At 36.8% G+C, this 18,234-nt stretch overlaps 1 protein-coding gene across 1 annotated transcript in view; it reads left to right on the top strand.

Moving 5' to 3' along the window:
* Positions 1-18,234, top strand: part of Gls (glutaminase) — an 85,767-nt gene that overhangs the window by 34,240 nt on the left and 33,293 nt on the right. Inside the window, exons 8-14 of the mRNA XM_026788841.1 lie at positions 2,970-3,099; positions 3,915-3,994; positions 6,078-6,241; positions 9,904-9,962; positions 17,018-17,050; positions 17,136-17,194; positions 17,990-18,056. Coding sequence (XP_026644642.1) covers positions 2,970-3,099; positions 3,915-3,994; positions 6,078-6,241; positions 9,904-9,962; positions 17,018-17,050; positions 17,136-17,194; positions 17,990-18,056 — 592 coding nt within the window. The remainder of the gene's footprint in view (positions 1-2,969; positions 3,100-3,914; positions 3,995-6,077; positions 6,242-9,903; positions 9,963-17,017; positions 17,051-17,135; positions 17,195-17,989; positions 18,057-18,234) is intronic.

Below are 18,234 nucleotides of genomic sequence, written 5' to 3'. Positions count from 1 at the left end.
GTGGGTCGTAGTTGAATGAGTTTTCTTTTCAGTTCTAGAATGAGGTGACTCAACCTCTGACTATGAGCATTTTCAGGTCACTCAGAAAAGTGGTTATGCTGGGCGGTGGTGGTACATGCCTTTAATCCCAATACTTGGGAGACAGAGGCAGGTGGATCTCTGTGAGTTGGAGGTCGGCCTGGTCTACAATGCAAGTTCTAGAACAGGTTCCAAAGCTACAGAGAGAAAAACCAAAAAGAAGAAAAAGGAAAGAAAAAAAATGTGGTTACTCCACAGAGATTTCTTCTCTGATTTCCAGTATATGAAGTTACCTAGCTGGGGATTTCAAAAATAGTCTCATCTCCATGCTGCTGGAAAGGAGGTGTTAAAACATGGAATTCCTTTCTCCTGAGAGAAGAATTTACAGAGGTAGATAGTTCAGATTTGAGTGATAGTGTTGAAATTTTTTCCTAGAATATATCTATTAGCCTTTACAGTAGAGAAACCAGTGTTGTGACTTTTGTAAAAATGAAAAATGAATTTTAGCATTTGAAAGTTGGAGGCTGTCTGTGCCTTTCTATATAATCAATGTCTTTATTTCAATATTCATTAAAGTTACAGGGGAAGAAACTGTGCTAACACGTTCTTTATTCACTCATTCATTTTTAGACCTCTTTGTATGTGTGATCATAGTTTTTGGACTTGTTTTTAGAGACAACAAGTGGTGTGCATTTGTAATTATTTGGTTTTCTAAAAACTCATATTACTAATGAAAAGTTATGTGAGAAAACAGTTTGTAACACATTAATGTACATAGTATTTGTAACACCTGATTGTCGAGAAAGTGATCGGACAAAGCACAGAGAAGGATTTTTGCCTGCTGAAAGGCAAAGGTAATTTTTCCTCAGTTTAAACAACTTCTGCTTTATAGTACACCAAGTCTTCACTGTTTGAGCATCCCTTACTGTGTGTAGTTAGAGTATTCTGAATTCTGAAACTGTCTGTCGTGGTAACTTACCACTCAGGGGTTAAGGGCACCAACTCTTCTTCCAGAGGACCCGGCTTCAATTCCTAGCACCCACGTGGCAGCTTACAACTACCTGTAACTCCAGTTCCGGGATCTGACACCCATGGCCAAAACACCAGTGTACATTTAAAATATGTGTGTGAGTGCGTGCACGTGTGTGTGTGTGGGGGGGGGAGTTAAAGCTGTTGCCATTTGGTTTTTGCTGATGCCTTATGCTAGAACACCATATCCAAACTTAATTGTATAGTTTTGTTGACTAAATCCTCTTAAATGTGGTGATTAATTTTTTTTAAGTTTTATTTTCAGATTTATGTGTATAGGTGTTTCTATGCGTCACATGCATATAGAGACCAGGAGAGGGCATTGTATCTCTTGGAATTGGTGTAGCAGACAGCTGTGAGCCATCATGTGGGTGCTAGGAATTGAACACAGCTGGGAAAGCAGTCATACTCCTAACCACCGAGCCAGCTCTCCAGCCCCTGATTAGTTTTAAGCATTTAAAATAATAGTGGGAGAAATAGTAATGGGTTAACCATTTAAATTTGCTTGGTATATTTTATTTGTAACTTCTTAAAAATGAAGTATTTTGGTTTAAAAATAATAAGTGATTTAATTTTCACAAGTACCTTAAGCTTTTTCATTTGAGAAAGGTATCCTTTTTATATTTCCCTTACAGCATTATTTTTGGAAGTTGAATTTTAGAAGCTATTTAAAAATTAAATATTTAACCAATGAGAATATTTATTGGTGTACTACTCAACCTCTTAATTTTATTTACTTATCCATGAAGCGGGGAAGCTCTTCAGAAAGTATTGATATTTTTAAGGTTAAACATGCTCATCATTAATAATGGCCATTATTTTTCTTTTTCATCCATGAATGCTAATTTAGTATTGTATCATTTATCTATGAGGAATCCAGTTACATTAATATCTTCTCATAGCAACTGTCTGACTTAAACTTTTTTTATTTTTGTCTGTATGTCTGTTGGTGTTTTTGATACAAGGTTTCTCCTTGTAGCCCTGGTTGTACTAGAACTTAATGTTTAGTCCAGGCTGTCCTTGAACTCAAGAAATTGACCTGGCTTTGCCTCCCAAGTACTAGGACTAAATGCGCCATTACCACCTGGCATTTTTTTAAATCATATTATGGGCCTTGCTGTAGAGTATTAATTATAGTTTTGTTGTATCTTGACATTCATGAGTTTAAAATGTACTGCTGCACCATCTTCAAGGTTACACTGACATGCTTTTGCCTGAGTCACTTTCAGAAGAAAGCAGAATGTTGGTTAAGATCACCAGAGTGCTTACTGTGTCTTTGAGTCAATTTTTAACACTGAAACATTTTTTATTCTGTAATGTGTGACATTTACATCAAGCTTGCTTTTGGTTTTGCTAATATAAAATTTAATATACTACTTCATAAGAAGTTTATTATAAAGTGTACATTATTTTTATAAACATCTTAACATTTTTCACTTACAAAAATTGATGAGTGCTTTCAAAGTGTTATTCAGGGAATATATATGCAATTACTTGAAGTTTTTGTGAAATACTACCCAGTAGTTATACAGAAGCTAAGAAAGATGTTAAAATTGAAAAATATTCATAATCTTGTTTATGGTGTTTTAAAGACTAGTTCTTGTTAACCATATATGTTAATCTCATAATGAGTATTTATCAGTTCTAGTAGGATGTGAAACTTGTTCTAATGCTCTGACCTTAAAGAATGCACTGCTGTTTTAGTGCCTGGCACAATTTTAGGCACATCTAATTTATTTCTGATCTGTTCAAGTAAGCTGGACAGAAAAAATAACCTAGGGAGAGTATGTCTTAATTTTAAGTCAATTCTGACTTGTGTGCCGTACCTCCTTTAGTGGTACCTGTTGCTATTCCCAGGTAGCGCTGCTAGCAGGTGTGCTGACTGACAGGCGCCCACTCTGTCTTTCTGTCGCATTTCACAGGTGCGTTCAGAGCAACATTGTCTTGTTGACACAAGCCTTTAGAAGGAAGTTTGTCATTCCTGACTTTATGTCCTTCACCTCACACATTGATGAGTTGTATGAGAGCGCGAAAAAGCAGTCTGGAGGGAAGGTAAGGTTTGGATACCCGTTTTCCTGATAGAAACATTTGGTGTAAAGGGAATAATAACCTGGGTATTTTGTTTACAAATTAAGGGAGCGAGTCAAGCCACTAGATTTGGTGCTTTTAAAACCATGTTAAGTACTTAACTCCTTTTTGTTATTCTGCCTAGAGTGAAACCAAGTTTTAAAAGAAATTTAATTTGGAAAATGACTGAAGTGGCTTTTCATTTTTTAATTAATAAGGATGACTGACATTGCTGCAGACTTGATATCCATTAATATAAAGTAAAATATTTCTAGTTTTTAAAAATTATCCAGGGAAAGTCAAGCACAGTGGTCCCCCTACCTATAATCCCATCATATAGGAGCTGGAGAAAGAATCAGGAATTCAGAGGAAACCTCACTGTGTAAGCAAGTGTGGGCCCACCCTGTCAGCCTGTGCTTCAGAAGAACCTGTAACACCCCTGCCCCACAGATAAGGCACCCATTAGTCCTCCCAACCAAGTTCTCAAAGTAGCAGCAGAGATTTTCGTATAATCTCAGTGTTACAAGGTTGAAAGCTGTTAGGTTTTTTTCTTTTTTAAAAAAGTCTTTAGTTCTTTAGTCTGTGCATGTATAGGAAGAACGATTGCACTGGGAACTAGAGAGCAGGGAGAAGCCACCCAGCGTCGTGCAGGTGCTGGGGTTTGTGGATTGGCGCTCTTAGTTTTCACAAGTATCATTAAAGGCCAGGTAGACGTTCCTGAGTACTGAACAGCTAGTTGTTGGTGAGAGAAAACACTGCCCAGCTTGTGTCTCTTAATGTCTTTCCAATGTTTTGTATAGGTTGCTGATTATATTCCTCAGCTGGCCAAGTTCAGTCCTGATTTGTGGGGTGTATCTGTCTGTACAGTAGATGGGCAAAGGTAAGTTTATTTAAAAATCCATGGAGACCAACTTTAACCCTTAAATTTTGTATAACAATAGTCATGAAGCAGAAAGAAACATGATTTTGAGACTGGTCTTGAATTTATGTAGCATAACCTATCACATTATCAGTCAATTTGCAAAGTAAAAGCTGCAAAATACGGTCTTTTACATGTATTATATACATGGAAACTGTATTTGAGAAGTAGCCGATGATGAGGCTTCTTGCAGAATTATCAGAAAGTGTTATTATGAGGGAGAACTATAAAGAGAAATATTTGACTTTAAAATCTGGATGAAAACTTTTGGAAAAAATGCTGAAGTGTGGGAATGTTTTTTCAAGAACTATTTTTTGGGGGGAGGGGGCTTAGGAGATGATGGTTGGTGAATAAAGTGTTTAGTGTGCAAGCGGGGAGACCAGAGGTGTTCTCTGGCAAATGTGACTCCCTGTAATCGCAGCAGTTGGGAGGGGCAGAGAGATCCTTGATGCAAAGAGGCTACAGAACTAGGGAGTAGTGAGCTCCGTGTTGAGTGGGAGGCTGCTTTAGTAAAATGGAGAGGATGAAAGGCTTGGTGTCAGCCACACGTGTGCACACGGGTCTGCTTCAGTGTGAAAATGCACACACAACTCTGCAAAAAATACTTTTATTTTGCTGGAAGTCAGAGTCATTGTCAAGTTCTAATTTTATGTCAGAACAGTTATGCCGTAAGTCTCAGTGTTCTTCCCACTAAAAGAATTTAGCTTAGAAATATAATCTTTCCTTAAAATTACTTTTTAAAAATTGTTTTTATTTAGCTGTGCAGTTTTGTTCGCTACCCTCCCTTCCTCACCTCTCCCTGTCTACCCTGTTCTGTGACCCCACGCTCTCAGTTTACTTGGGAGATCTTGTCTTTTTCTCTTCCTGTGCAGTTCCATGTTTGTCTCTTTCAGGGTCCTCTTTGTTGTTCTCTGGGGTTGTGGACTGTAGGCTGATTTTCCTTTGCTTTATGTCTAAAAGCTACTTATGAGCCGGTACATATTATATTTGTCTTTAAAATTACTTTTAAAAGTGAAAATCTAACAACATAAAAGTGTGTGTAACTGGGGCTGGTGAAGTGGCTCAGCAGTTAAGGCTGCTCTTCCCGAGGTCCTGAGTTCAATTCCCAGCACCCACATGGTGTCTCACAGCCATCTATAATGGTAATGGGATCTGATGTGTGCATGACGACAGAGCACTCATGTGTAAAAACTAAATAAATTTTAAAAAATGTATGTAGCTTCTAGGTTTTGTTCATACAACTTGATGAATTTATATTAGTGATGCAATTTCATTTTATTTTATCTTTTCGATTTTGAACACCAGTTTATGTGGCTGGGCTGGCCTAGAACTTAACTCTGTAGCGTAGGCTATTCTCAGACTCTGTATCTTCATGCCTCTGCTTCTGATTTGGTTATAGGCATGTGCCACCATGCTTGGCGGTACCCTAAAGTTTGAGGCTACAAGTCAGGTAAATGTAGAAACTTTAGGTTTTTCTTCTTAAGGTAAAGTTGAAAACTTCTTCATCTGTGATTTTAATTATCTAATCTGAAGTGTCCTTAAGTTATAATAAAAAAGCGTAAGTTTTTTTTATTATAAATAAACATGTTAATTTTTCTAAGGTGTAATTTTTAAAAGGCCTAGTTTACTCTGAAATCAGGTGGTAGTAAGAAAAACATACTGATTTAACACCTAATAAAACTTACTTTGACTAATTTAAGCTTTTGCCATTTTCTTTGCAGTATCCCTCTTCAACATATTCTTTTAATGTTTATATTCACACACACTCACACACTCTCTTTTTCTCTCTTATGAAGATGAGAAGATAACCTGAGGATAACCTCATTACCGTGGGTCCCAGCGATTACACTCCGGTTGTCAGGCTTGGTGGTGGGCACCTTTCCCTCAGCATCATGTAGCCAGCCCCTAAACTTCCTTAATGTTGAAGTGAACATTTACGGTTGAATTAAAAATGTTTATGGATTAGAATTAATAATATAAAAAGAGTCTGGTCATGCAGCTGTTTCCAGCTGATGCTAATTGTTTCCTAAATCTACTTGACTAGGCATTCTATTGGAGATACCAAAGTCCCCTTTTGTCTCCAGTCCTGTGTGAAGCCCCTGAAATACGCCATTGCAGTTAATGATCTGGGGACTGAGTATGTGCATCGCTATGTTGGGAAAGAGCCAAGTGGATTGAGATTCAACAAACTATTTCTGAATGAAGATGGTAAGGAATGTTTACAAGTTGGTTAGAGAAAGAAATAACTCATTTTTTGCTTAACTCTAAGTAATTTGAATTCTGCTTTTGAAGAAATCTTTTCCTATTTTTTTAAAACTTGACGTCGAGTTTCTTTAATCTTTAGAGAGTTTTTTTTTATGTTATCTTACACCATTAGCAAGAGCAGTAGGGAGGTAAGGGCAGGAAATGCATTCCACAACTGGTACGGTGCACACTTGTAATCCTAGCAGATAGGAGATGGAACTCGGCGACGCTCTCAGCCCATAGCATTCGAGGGCAGCCTTGGCTACATGAGCCCTGTCCATTAATAAGTAAATAAGCCACGTTATAGTCAACTATCGAGGGTTTCTGTTAACGTTTGAAAATGTTTAGAATGTGCTTAAGAACAGTCCAGTGGGAGCAGCTCATAGTTCTGGGGTGCTCATAATTACTCTGAGTGTGTTGTTAATTATTTCAGTTAAAAGAGACTGTTTGGCAAAGGTAAAGAAATAGCTAGGTTCAATCTCTTACCAGTTTTATTGTTAGAGGCTCTGACCTCAATTTGTCCATAGAATGAATGTATAATCACTCTTAAATAAACGTCATATACTATAAAAGGGCTTACAGTTTTTTGTATTTTACCATAATCTTTGCTGTTTTTTTACCATAATTTTATGCTGATATAAATTAGCATATATTGGCAATTTTATTGAGGATATTATATTCTGAAATATTTATTAGGCCCTTTGACATCCAGGTTTAGCAAAAACTCGTTCTGTTATCCCTGGAATATAAAACATTTTATAATATAATGAGCACTTTCTTTTGGAAGGCAAGGGGAATAATCTAAGTCATTCTGGCAGATACATTGATTTTTAGGAAGGTATTTAAACATCTAAAAACAAATGTAGAATTTGAATATTAGACATCTTTTTGAGTGGCTGTTTAAATGCTTAGGGATTAAGAGCACTGGCTTGTCTTTGAGAGAACAAAATGTGTTTCCCAACACTGCATGATGGACTAACAGCTAACTACAGTGTCAGTTCCAGGGCATCTCAGCGCCTCTTCTGGCTGCCTCCACCCCAGGCACATACATTGTGCATAGACATACGTACGTCCAGGAAAAACACACCCCCGTACATGTAAAATAACATAGCATCTTATGAAAAATTAAAAAATGTTTGGGTAAATAAATTTAGCATTATTAATAAAATTTTTGCCATGTTCATGAATGGTTTTAAAAAAGTGGTAGTGTGGTCTGTGAAAACAGTTGTGATGAGAGCTCAAGGTTTTAGTACTAGTTTTTCATAAGAATTGAAATAGGAAACTAAACCAAAGGTCTTGTCTACCAGCAGTCTTGATGGCCAGAAAAAGGCTTAGAGGGTCCCCATTTGTTCCTGAGTTCTCAGGGGATGCTACGTTACTGAATCTTGGTTTGCACCAGACCCCACACAGAACAGTTTGAAGATCATTTTCTCACTTAAAATTTCACTAGTAGATTGTAGCTATGGAAACCGAGTGTTTGTTCCTCTGTTCACTTCGGATCAGAATTACATGGTAATAATTATCACTCTTGCTATGTAAGGTTGTAATAATAAAGATTAGTGTAAGTATGAACAGATAAGCAATGGTTGTAGTAACCCTGTAAGAATATGTAATATGTTTCAAGTGTTTGAGATGTAAATACTTTTTGTCCTGAGATTGGCGCTGGCTGATACTTTCTATCATCGTGAGGAAACACATCTGTGGAGATGGCAGTCTTGGAAAATATCCTTATTTTCAATGATACAAGTCATAATAGCACAGTTTATTCATTGAAGGTGCACAGCTCGAAGCTAGGGTTGGGAGTCTGCAGACCCGTGACCTCGTCTCTCAGTTGTAGATATGAGTAGTCATGAGTTTGAGGACAGACCGGGTTACTTACAGTGTTTCAGAACAAAAACAGTAGCAAAAGTATACAGCGCAGTAGCTTTTTCTATATTCATGCCCATCAAGTTGGAACGCTGTGACCACCTCCACAACAAATTCCATAGTCACTCGTTATTCCCTGTCTCTCTGTAGCCCCGGAACCCGGCAGTATATTTCTGTCTATAGATTGATTTATTCGAGAAACTCCAGTTAAATGGGATCACTTAATATTTATTCTTTCATGACTTAGCTTAATATGATTAAGGTTCATGTAGTTTATTCCTTTTTATAATATTCCATGATTAATAAACCTTTCAGCTGATTGGACATTAGACTTCTCTTGGTTACATGGCTAAGCGGAATGGCTGGGTCCCATGGTGACTGTTTATTATTTTGCGGAACCATTTGACTGCTTACAGGTTTAGCTAGAGGCTTGTCTTATGGAATGTAACCTGTTAATTTAAGGAAACCAATGGTGTGTATAGTACAGGTAAATGTCTGTGTTCGGACTGTCAGGTTCAATAAGCTTATCCCTGAGGAGATAAATCATTGCCACAGGGAAGTAGGCGTTTGTTTTGTTATTTGAGGCAGGAGCTCAGGTAGCCCAGCCTGGGATTAGGAAAGAACACTGCCACACCTTGCTGGAAGTCTTTCTCAGGTGAGTATTTGTAATGGACTGGAGTTCTGTGTTCATGATTCACTGTTCAGTGAATGCTAACGTCATAAGTTAAGCTTTTAAAATTTCATTTAAGAATTAGAATTGCTAAGCTTTTAAGTTTAATCAACTTAAGAATTACAATTAAGAATTTAAAGAATTTCAATTTTTAAAAGTTTAAGAATTTAAAAATTAATTTTAAAAATTTGCATCAATAAGCAAGATCCTAATCAATTTTTGGAGGTCCTGTGATGGCTCCACAGGACCAATGAAAAAAATTAATTTTAAATTTAAGAACTGAAATAAGTTAATTAAAATTCAATTCAAGATTTAGAAAAGGTTAGGATTATGGGTTAATTTAAAAGTTAACTTTTATTTAAAAAGACTGGAGAGATGGGCCAGTGGTTAAGAGCACTTGCTGTTCTTGCAGAGGACCCAGGTTCAGTTTCAAACACCTACATGGTAGTTCAAGACTGTCTGCAGCTCTAATTCCAGGGGATCTGACAGCCCTCTCTGGCCTTTCCAGAAACTAATTATGTATGTGGTGCACATATATACATGCAGGCAAACACAGAAAATAAAAATACATCTTTCAAAAAACTGTATAAGAAGTGTTGAAGGTACAGAGGATATGTGTAAAGTGAGTATAGTTTTATTATTTAGGCGTATTACTAGTGTTTGTGTTGTTCTTCAGTGGATACACACACACATGCGTGTGCATAAATACAAGAACCTTTTTAAACAGTAAAATTGGAGTCATACCAGATGGGCTTTTTCAAGATTATTTGTAATATAAAGTTCATTAGGGGTCAGCTGATGTATGCATTTTGTGAACTTTAATAGTAACTGAGATATATTCAATCATTAGAACTCTGATAAAGATTGAGACTGAAATGGCAGGGTTAAAAAATTGGATGTGCTTTTAAAATTACTTTTTACAACTGCTGTGTGAATCATTTTTTTACTATGTGGTATCAGCAGAATCCTAGGTGTGAACAACTGGTTTATATGTACCTTGCTCCAAACAATCCTACTGCAGAAAAGTACGTGTGCATCCGAGGAAGTGGTGCCAAATATCTGAAACAGTGCTGTTGCTTTATGTTTTCAGATAAACCACACAACCCTATGGTAAATGCTGGGGCCATCGTTGTGACTTCACTGATAAAGGTAAAATGTCGACCTTTCCTTTTAATCTAGTCAAATGTTTTAATAACTAAGGAATAAATAATGTATTTTGGATTGTTTGTGTAGGACTATGATATGTTTTCCTTGGTATTAATAAAATAGTCTTGTTATATTGGGTTAGGGTTATCAGTCCGTGTCCCCCCCCCCCCCCCCGTGATGTCATTTCAAGGATAAAATGAAAACCATTGGACTCACCATGAATCCCAGCCATTAGTTCACTTCTCCATATAAAGCTTTTGATCAGTAGGCACTGAGGTGTTTTTTTTTTAAGGTTTTTAATCTTTTTTTTTTCTCTTCTAGAAAGAGTAAAATTTTTTTCTAGAAAGAAGCATTTTCTGTATAATATTTTTATTAGTTAAATGTTGGAGAAAATGTTCTAATTTTTAAGACAAAATATATTATATTAAAAGAAGTAAATTATTTTTATCCTCAAGCTGGGATTGCAATTTTCATTTAAATTTGTTTCATTTGTTTTACTTTTATCATGTCATAAGTAAAAGAAATAAGGCTTCTTCCAATTATTACATTACTTACGTTTCTGTGTTTGCATTGTATGTGACTTTTTATGTTAGTGTTTGTATTGCTTCAATAATTGGAAGCTAATGTTTTGAAATAAGTATTTCAAAATGGTTCTGTTGTGTGATAGACTTTTATATTTATCACACAATTTCAAACACGCCCCCCTTTTTATTTTTAATTTCTATTTGTGTTACTTATTAAAATGAATTTTGTGTTTGGGACACTTATGTTCCTCAGTAAATTTGTGCCTGTCTATTTCAGGTTAGAATAAAACATAACTGATGGACTTGTATATGGATACTATAGATGGGGTGCTGTGGATGCAGACAAAATGCTGAAGGGTAAATTACAGGTGTAGCCCAGTCCTCAGGAGCTCATCCTGCTATAGTAGAAGCCCTCATTAACTCAGTGAGGTTTAAAGCTGCTCTCTTAAAAATATGTTATTTTAGGGCAGTGATTTATAAGCATTGGCCCACTTGGCTCTAAGTAGATTTTATAGCCAAATGTCTTTTAATGTAGCTAGTTTGAGTTGAGTTTCTGCTCTCCAGTTATCCTGAGGTGAAAATTATTGTAGAACATAGCAGCAGTGCAGTTATATAGAAGACACACTGTGCTTAGGTGTCCTTAGGTAAACATATACATACACAAGTGGGCCTTTGTCGCTGAATCCAGTAAATGTCCAGAGTCCATAAGATTACATTTATTTTAGTGGGCTCACTGAGTTTCCTGAGGATGATTCATGGATTTCATCTCAACGACTGCAGTGGAGGGGCTGTTGTGTTGAGGATTCCTCAGTTACATGTGACTTAGAGGTAGCCCGGCAGAATTGAGATCCTGTCACAAAGGGGTGGAGGAGGTTAGCATGGCACACCAGTAGGGTCTCTTTAGAGGACGCTCGTGAAATGATTTACAGAACGTCTTCTCCACTGCATGCAGTTCAACCCCTTTCGTTCCATGACTGTGGGCTGAGTCGGGTGCACTGACGTGCCGCATGCGGGAAGTGCATGTCTGCTCACACCACACCACCACCTCATTAGTCTCACTTCCCATGGTATGTCATGTGTCCTAGACCACGTCGGTCCAAGTTAGTGTGAGCGTTTAGGAGCAGTAAAGAGCACACACAACATAAGTCGGGTCAGGGCCCAGTAGTAAAGAAAAGTCATCTTGTATTTGTGACTTTGGTCAGTTTTAAACTTGTAAAATTTAAATTTACCAGAAAAGTTGACAGTTCATATTTAAACTCATTATCTTTGAATCTTTGTTTTCAGACTATGTTTCACAAGTATTTTTTTTAACTGAACATAATGTAAATCTTAAAGGTATAAGCTTAATACGGCTGTAAAACTGCCCTAAAAAGAAGACATTCCTTAGGATAAAGAAAGAATTGATTGGTTAGGTATCCATACGCAGCCTCTGTATGATTATGTATTTATAAAATGGAAATGGTGTGAAGTTAACGAAACCTAGCCAAACAGCCCAGTCGTCTTACTTATAGGAAATGGACGCTGGATAGATTGTATCACCAGTGGAATCTGGTTTGTGTTCTATTATGTATTAGCATTTACTGTGCCATATTTAACGTGGGGGGTTGCCTTTCCACTTAATGCTGTCTTTGACTTTAGCAGTTATGAAAGCAGAAACGCTGCGTTATTTTAATTTGTACAAAAGCTGCATCTATTTTTTAAATAGTTATTCGTAGCCATCATGTAGACACTAGTTGGTGCCTGCTCTCTGATTGCAAACATGCTCCTTCCGGGGAGCTTGAACTTGCCCGCCTAAAGCAGGTCTCGTTCCGCAGCTGTCGGGTGCAGCCCTGCTTTCATCTCTTTACTTGACCTTAAGACTGTTTGCTTTGTTTGCTTTGTTTTTTTCATTCAAATTTCTGGGCTTTGTTATGGTACCATTGCAACAAATCTCATGTTACACCCCTCCAAAAAAAGTAGAGTCTTTAGTAAGACTCTTTATTTCATAATTTTGTAGTATTGATATTTTTTCCTTGTAGGGTTGGTGGTGATCCTCAGGAAATGGGGGAAGAGGCAGAGCAAATGTTCAAAAGGATTAGCAGATTGTGGAAAAAGGAGGATTTGGACAGAAGGAACCTGTTGCATTAATTCTTAACCACTAAGCTTATAGGAAAACTCCAATATTTAAAATTTTAAACAAAGCTATATAGGTAAATACCTTTTTGAAAACAAATGTAATTTTACACTGAAAATGCAATTACAAAATTACAAAGACAAGGATTATTCTTACTTGCTTTTCTCCTATAGTAGCTGCTATGTTTAAGGGAATACTTTGGTACAATCTGTTTAACTATCTCATGATGATAATGTGTGATTGTGTGGTTTAAAGGAAAGAATAAGAACAAGAGGGGTAGTTATGTTTAGATGAAAAGACATGTCTCTCGTGTTTTTGTTTTTCAGTGATAAAAATGACCTAGGTTTATCTTAAAAGTTAAAGTCTGATGCCTTGAATATTGGGGTAGGAAACTTAGGGCAACGTATTATAAAATGATGTCACTATTCTAAAATCATTTTGATTTTAGAAATTTGGTAAGCTATATGATTTTCTAAATTTATGTCTGTTCTAGTGGTTGTTTCTAAGTTTCACCACTTGAAAAAGTTGTGTGTTCCCTCAACTCCCGTTTTGGAAGCAGCCAATTTTTTAATTAAAACATTAAAGATTTTAAAGTGTTGCTCTGTAAAACCTCAAGACAAATCTAATTCATCTCTGCTGTCTTCTGTTTGTCACACTGGCCGTATTCCAGCAGGTTTCCTAGTCAACTTACCCCTCAGATCGTATAGTGCAAGGTGCCCTGGGCTTGGTATATTTACAACATAGGAGTTTAGTGCTTTATTTACTTGACATTTATATTAGTAGACAAATTTGAGGGTTTTTTTTTTTAAATGAAAGGTAGAGTTTGCTTTTTTCCAGCCGAGTTAATAGAGCTGTTCAAAAGAGATAATCTATAAAAATGCTGTATCAGCAGGGCACATTGGTACTTGTCTTTACCCCAGTGCCCTGAAGCAAAAGCAGGTGGATAGCTGTGGAGTTTATGTCAGCTTTGTGTAGATCGTGAGTTCTAGGCCAGCCAGAGGTAGTAGTAGGGCCCTGTCTCCAAAAAGCACTAAAACCCAGATATAGAACAGTTACTTTTTATTTTTAATACTAATTTATATTTTGGTGCTGTTTAGTTTCACAAGATTCCTCTGTGACAAGATCAAACCAAGACTTTTATAAAATCATTTTCCATTGCCTCTCTCTGCTTCTTTTGTGATCTCTAATAACTAATTGACTTGCATGCCCACTCTTTATGACTACATTGCATAATAATTGGCTAACATGTTGGCTGTTTAATGAAACATTTTTTAGTGTTGCCAAGTATATTTGTTGTTGTACAGTTACATGAATACATTCATAAACATATTATAAAATCAGGTCTAAAATTACTCCCAACATAGTTACATTAATTCTTTCAGTTTATGTTTTCAGAATTCAAACAGCACAGTATGTAGCAGTGCTTGTACTGTGGGTGCCATGCTGGAATAGCTACATCCCTGGCGCCATGCTGGAATAGCTACATCCCTGGCGCCATGCTGGAATAGCTACATCCCTGGCACAAAGGGTTAAGGGCAAGGAGGGCTGGTAGTTTAAGAACTTCTCCTTCCATGTATGTTTCCTATGTGCCCCTCTTAAAATACTTTGCTTTTGGTTTGGATAGTTCCCATTTTCCAGAAGAAAGGCCATCTCATGTTGTCCATACTTGTAAAAAGTCTTGGTTGCTAATGAGGCAATGCTTTTAAAGTACTGAAGTTAGTAATACTGAGCCTGTGAATTAAAGTGATGCCTGGTAAGAATTGTTATTACCAATAACACTATTCTAGGTTGTTTCCTTGTTTAGTTTAACAAAATTGAAATAAGACTTTATGCAGGTTGAGCTTAGGTACAGTATTGATTGCTATGTGATAAGATACAGTTGTGGAGGAGGGAGTAATAGTTTGCTGTAACAAACCTTGTTCCGCGTCAGTCTGCTCGTCGACTATGTGAAAGGGCCTTGACGTCTGTATAAGCGCTAGTGTGAGAACTCCTGCAGGGTTCTCTCAGTAGGAATGATCAGTTGGCATATGAACCACAGATCAGTTATGATTTTGAAGACAAAAGAAAATGCCCTACAAGATAATCATACAAATTCTGCAAGATGATTAGCAAATCGACATCTTCTTTCAAACATATTACTACGACAAACTTACTCATGAACAGAATCGAATGCCCAGCCCCGTTTAGCCATCACCTGCTCCAGTTTTATAGTCGCTGTTCCTTCTCCTCAGACGACTGCACCGTAGCAGACCTGATGGTCCTTTTTCAGTTTTTCTTTTCTTCGGCAAAGCACGTACTCTCTTTAGTTTTGTGTATATGTTTTTTTCCTAAGAGCTTTGCATAAAAGCTTTTTACTCAATGCTTCAGTTTTATAATTAGGTCCCATCCATCCGATCTATTCATCTGGTACATGAAATCTTTCCAAGGGATATGGGGACACCTAGACTGTAAGGATTCAAAAAGTTAAACACCATTTCCAGGGTAGATAGAAGAACAAACATCATTAATCAAATGCCTTTACATATAAATAGGAGATACTCTTTAGTCCATGTGATCATTCAGTATTTTATTATTTCCTACTTAGATAAATCTGCTTAGAACATTTCAGATACCTATTAAAAACATTATTTAATAATGGAATCTGAATGTAACAAATAATACAGTAAAGGTTGGATATTTCCTTTTTCGTTTTTTTTTTTGTTTTTGTATTTCGAGACAGTTGTTTCTCTGTGTGTATTCCTGGCTGTCCTGGAACTCCTTCCGTTGACCAGGCTGGCCTTGAACTCAGAGAGATACACCTGCCTCTGGCTCTTGCTCTTGAGTGTTGGAATTGAAGGCATGCTAAGTTGTTTCTTAAAAACAATTTAAAAGCAAAATTCAAATTTTGGAAGCCATAAAATAAACCAAGTATGTGACCAAGTCTAGGGTTGAAATGTTAAACTTTATAATTCAATGAAGAAAACTTGTATTAATTTTGCAGGGTAGCTCAGGTAACTTGTTTATTTTATCTGATTAGTTGTGTATCCAGCGATGGTCCATGTGACAACACAGTTGTGCTTTTTTGTGTGCTTTCTCGAAGGTTAAAAAGGTTTTCGTGGCTTAAATGTTGTTACATATTTTACAGCATTAGGATCTATGGAATATTTTGACAACTGCAACAGTTCAATGAAGTTGGTAATTTCTTCTTTTAATTATTTTTCATTGAACAGCTTTGGAGTTACATGTCTACATTTTAGATTCTGGTATAAGAAAACTTTTAAAATGTCAGGATGCTTTAGAGAAAATATATAACCCCTCTTACAACAAAAGGGTTATAATCTAGCTGTCATTAAGTTATTTTTGCATTGTTTAAGTTTGGTTAATGTCTAATTTTGATGACACACTTTGGTGTTTCTTTCTGTTGCTGATTATGTACGTGTGATTGTACTTTCTAAATAGCTTGATTTGTAGGATTTTATGTATTTACCAGTCATAACTAGACTTCTCATAGGGAGAATGGAACTAGCTTTGTTCAGTAGATGACACTCTGGAACAAACTCCCTGAAACAACATCGTAAATAATGCTTCGGAACCTTGAGGGTAGATTCTTAACAAATTGCTTTTTTTAAATGGTTGTCAAATTATTTGAATCCTGTTTTAGAGATTAGCGATGTATTGTTTCTGTTGGGTGCACATCACCAATCAATACGTTTGATTTCAGATCTTCAGCTTACTGCTTTGTAAACTTCGCCGAGGTAAAATGAAACCATTTGGCTACTTGAACTGATCTACATTGCACAGGCGTTTTCCTAATAACATTTGTGTCAGATAACACGTCAGAGCTAGAAGTAATGAAACAATACATCTTCCTCACTCTTAATTGGCTTAATGTTAAATAGAATTATTAGAAGTGAGAGTCACCGAGAGTCGAGCTCTCCCCATGCTTGTAGACTGTAGTCAGCATTTGCTTATAGCAGCACTAGAAAAGATCAGTCGGGTGTGACAGCTCAGTTTTCTCACTTAGTACTGGTTTAAAGACTTTGCTTTTAAAAAAATACATTGTTGTTAATTGAAAATCATGCTTTCTATATTACTAATTATAAGCGTGAAATTTTAAAACTTTTTGAAACTGAAATTAACATTTTAGCAAACCATGTGCTGTTACGAAAGATAAGGGGTCCCAGGGTTATTTGTATTCTCTAGCTCTGAGATTAGTAAATATGTTTTTAAAATATATATTCCCTTTGTAAATTTTGAGTTTTTTCAACATTGGGTGTTGACGTGTACAGAGTTGAAGTACTGTTATTGTAGAAGGGTTTCCTAGATGTGAGACAATGTGCAGTGCCTTGAATACCGTGGTAGCGAGGGGACGTGTATTGTGTTAGCTCCGTGCTCAGCCCCGCAAGTGTCGTGGTAACGTGTTTGCCTTTGTTTCCTTGCAGCAAGGAGTAAATAATGCTGAGAAGTTCGATTATGTAAGTACAACACAGAATCATGCTTTTGCATTACATCCCTCAAGTATTTAATTCTGGTTACTAATACTCCTAATTTGGTTTATAGGTGATGCAGTTTTTGAATAAGATGGCTGGTAATGAATATGTTGGATTCAGTAATGCAACGTGAGTCTAATTTGTTACTTGGGCTTTTACAGTTGGTCAGACTTCTTTAAATTCACCTGATAATTAGACTATAGAATTTTATTTTCAGTACTGTTTTACTTTTTATATATACACATATTCAAGTATACATATACATGTATGTAGGTACATGCACATGGTCTCCTTGTGGCTCTAGAACTTACTTCAACCAATAGTTAATTACTTAGAATTTGGTCATTAGAGGTAGCTAGTCAGGTCTAAATTACCTGAAAGAAACATTTAAAAGGCTTAGAAGCCACAGCCAAACCTTAGGCGGTTCTCAGAATCCTGTAGAAGAGGGGGAGGAAGGATTATAGGTACAGAGGGGTCCCATAAGAAAACCATAGAATTAACTAACCTGGGCTCCTAGGGGCTCACAGAGAGCTTGCATGGGACTGACCTGTGTCTTCTGCACATAGGTTAGAGTTGTGTGGCTGGGTCTTCTTATGGGGCTTCCCTAACAGTGGGAGCAGGGACAGTCTCTTGGCTCTCTGTTAAACTCAATAGGAGAGGAAGTGCCTAGTTTTACTGCAACTTGCTGTGCCCTGGCTGGCTGATATACATGGGGTGTCTTCCCTTCTCTGAAGAGAAAGGAGGAACAATTGGGTTGGGAGGTGTTGAGGGAGGGGAACCGACCATCCAACTACCAGGACCCAGGACAATTTGGAGGTGGGGGGAGGGAGATTGGAGTAGAGTTTCTCTGGTGGTCCTGGAACTCCAGGCTGCTCTTGATCTCAGAGAAGAAATCATAAAGTTAAGTAAACTTTTTTCTTTTAGGTTTCAGTCTGAACGAGAAAGTGGAGACCGAAATTTTGCAATTGGATATTACTTAAAAGAAAAGAAGGTTTTTAAATTTTTATTTATATTCAAGGATATTTTGTGTAATAAAATGACATCTAAGAACTTAGCAGTAGCCTTTAATGGTTTAAAGTGAAAAGTTTTGACAAAGCCCTTTTGAATTCTCAGTTGATAGCAGATTACTCATGCTACTATTAAATTGATTTTATGTGTCTGGTAGTATT

The sequence above is a fragment of the Microtus ochrogaster genome, unplaced genomic scaffold (genome assembly GCF_000317375.1).
Source record: "Microtus ochrogaster isolate Prairie Vole_2 unplaced genomic scaffold, MicOch1.0 UNK8, whole genome shotgun sequence".
NCBI lineage: Eukaryota > Metazoa > Chordata > Mammalia > Rodentia > Cricetidae > Microtus > Microtus ochrogaster.
Note: the sequence above shows the minus strand (reverse complement) of the source record. Positions and strands in the feature narration are given on the sequence as shown.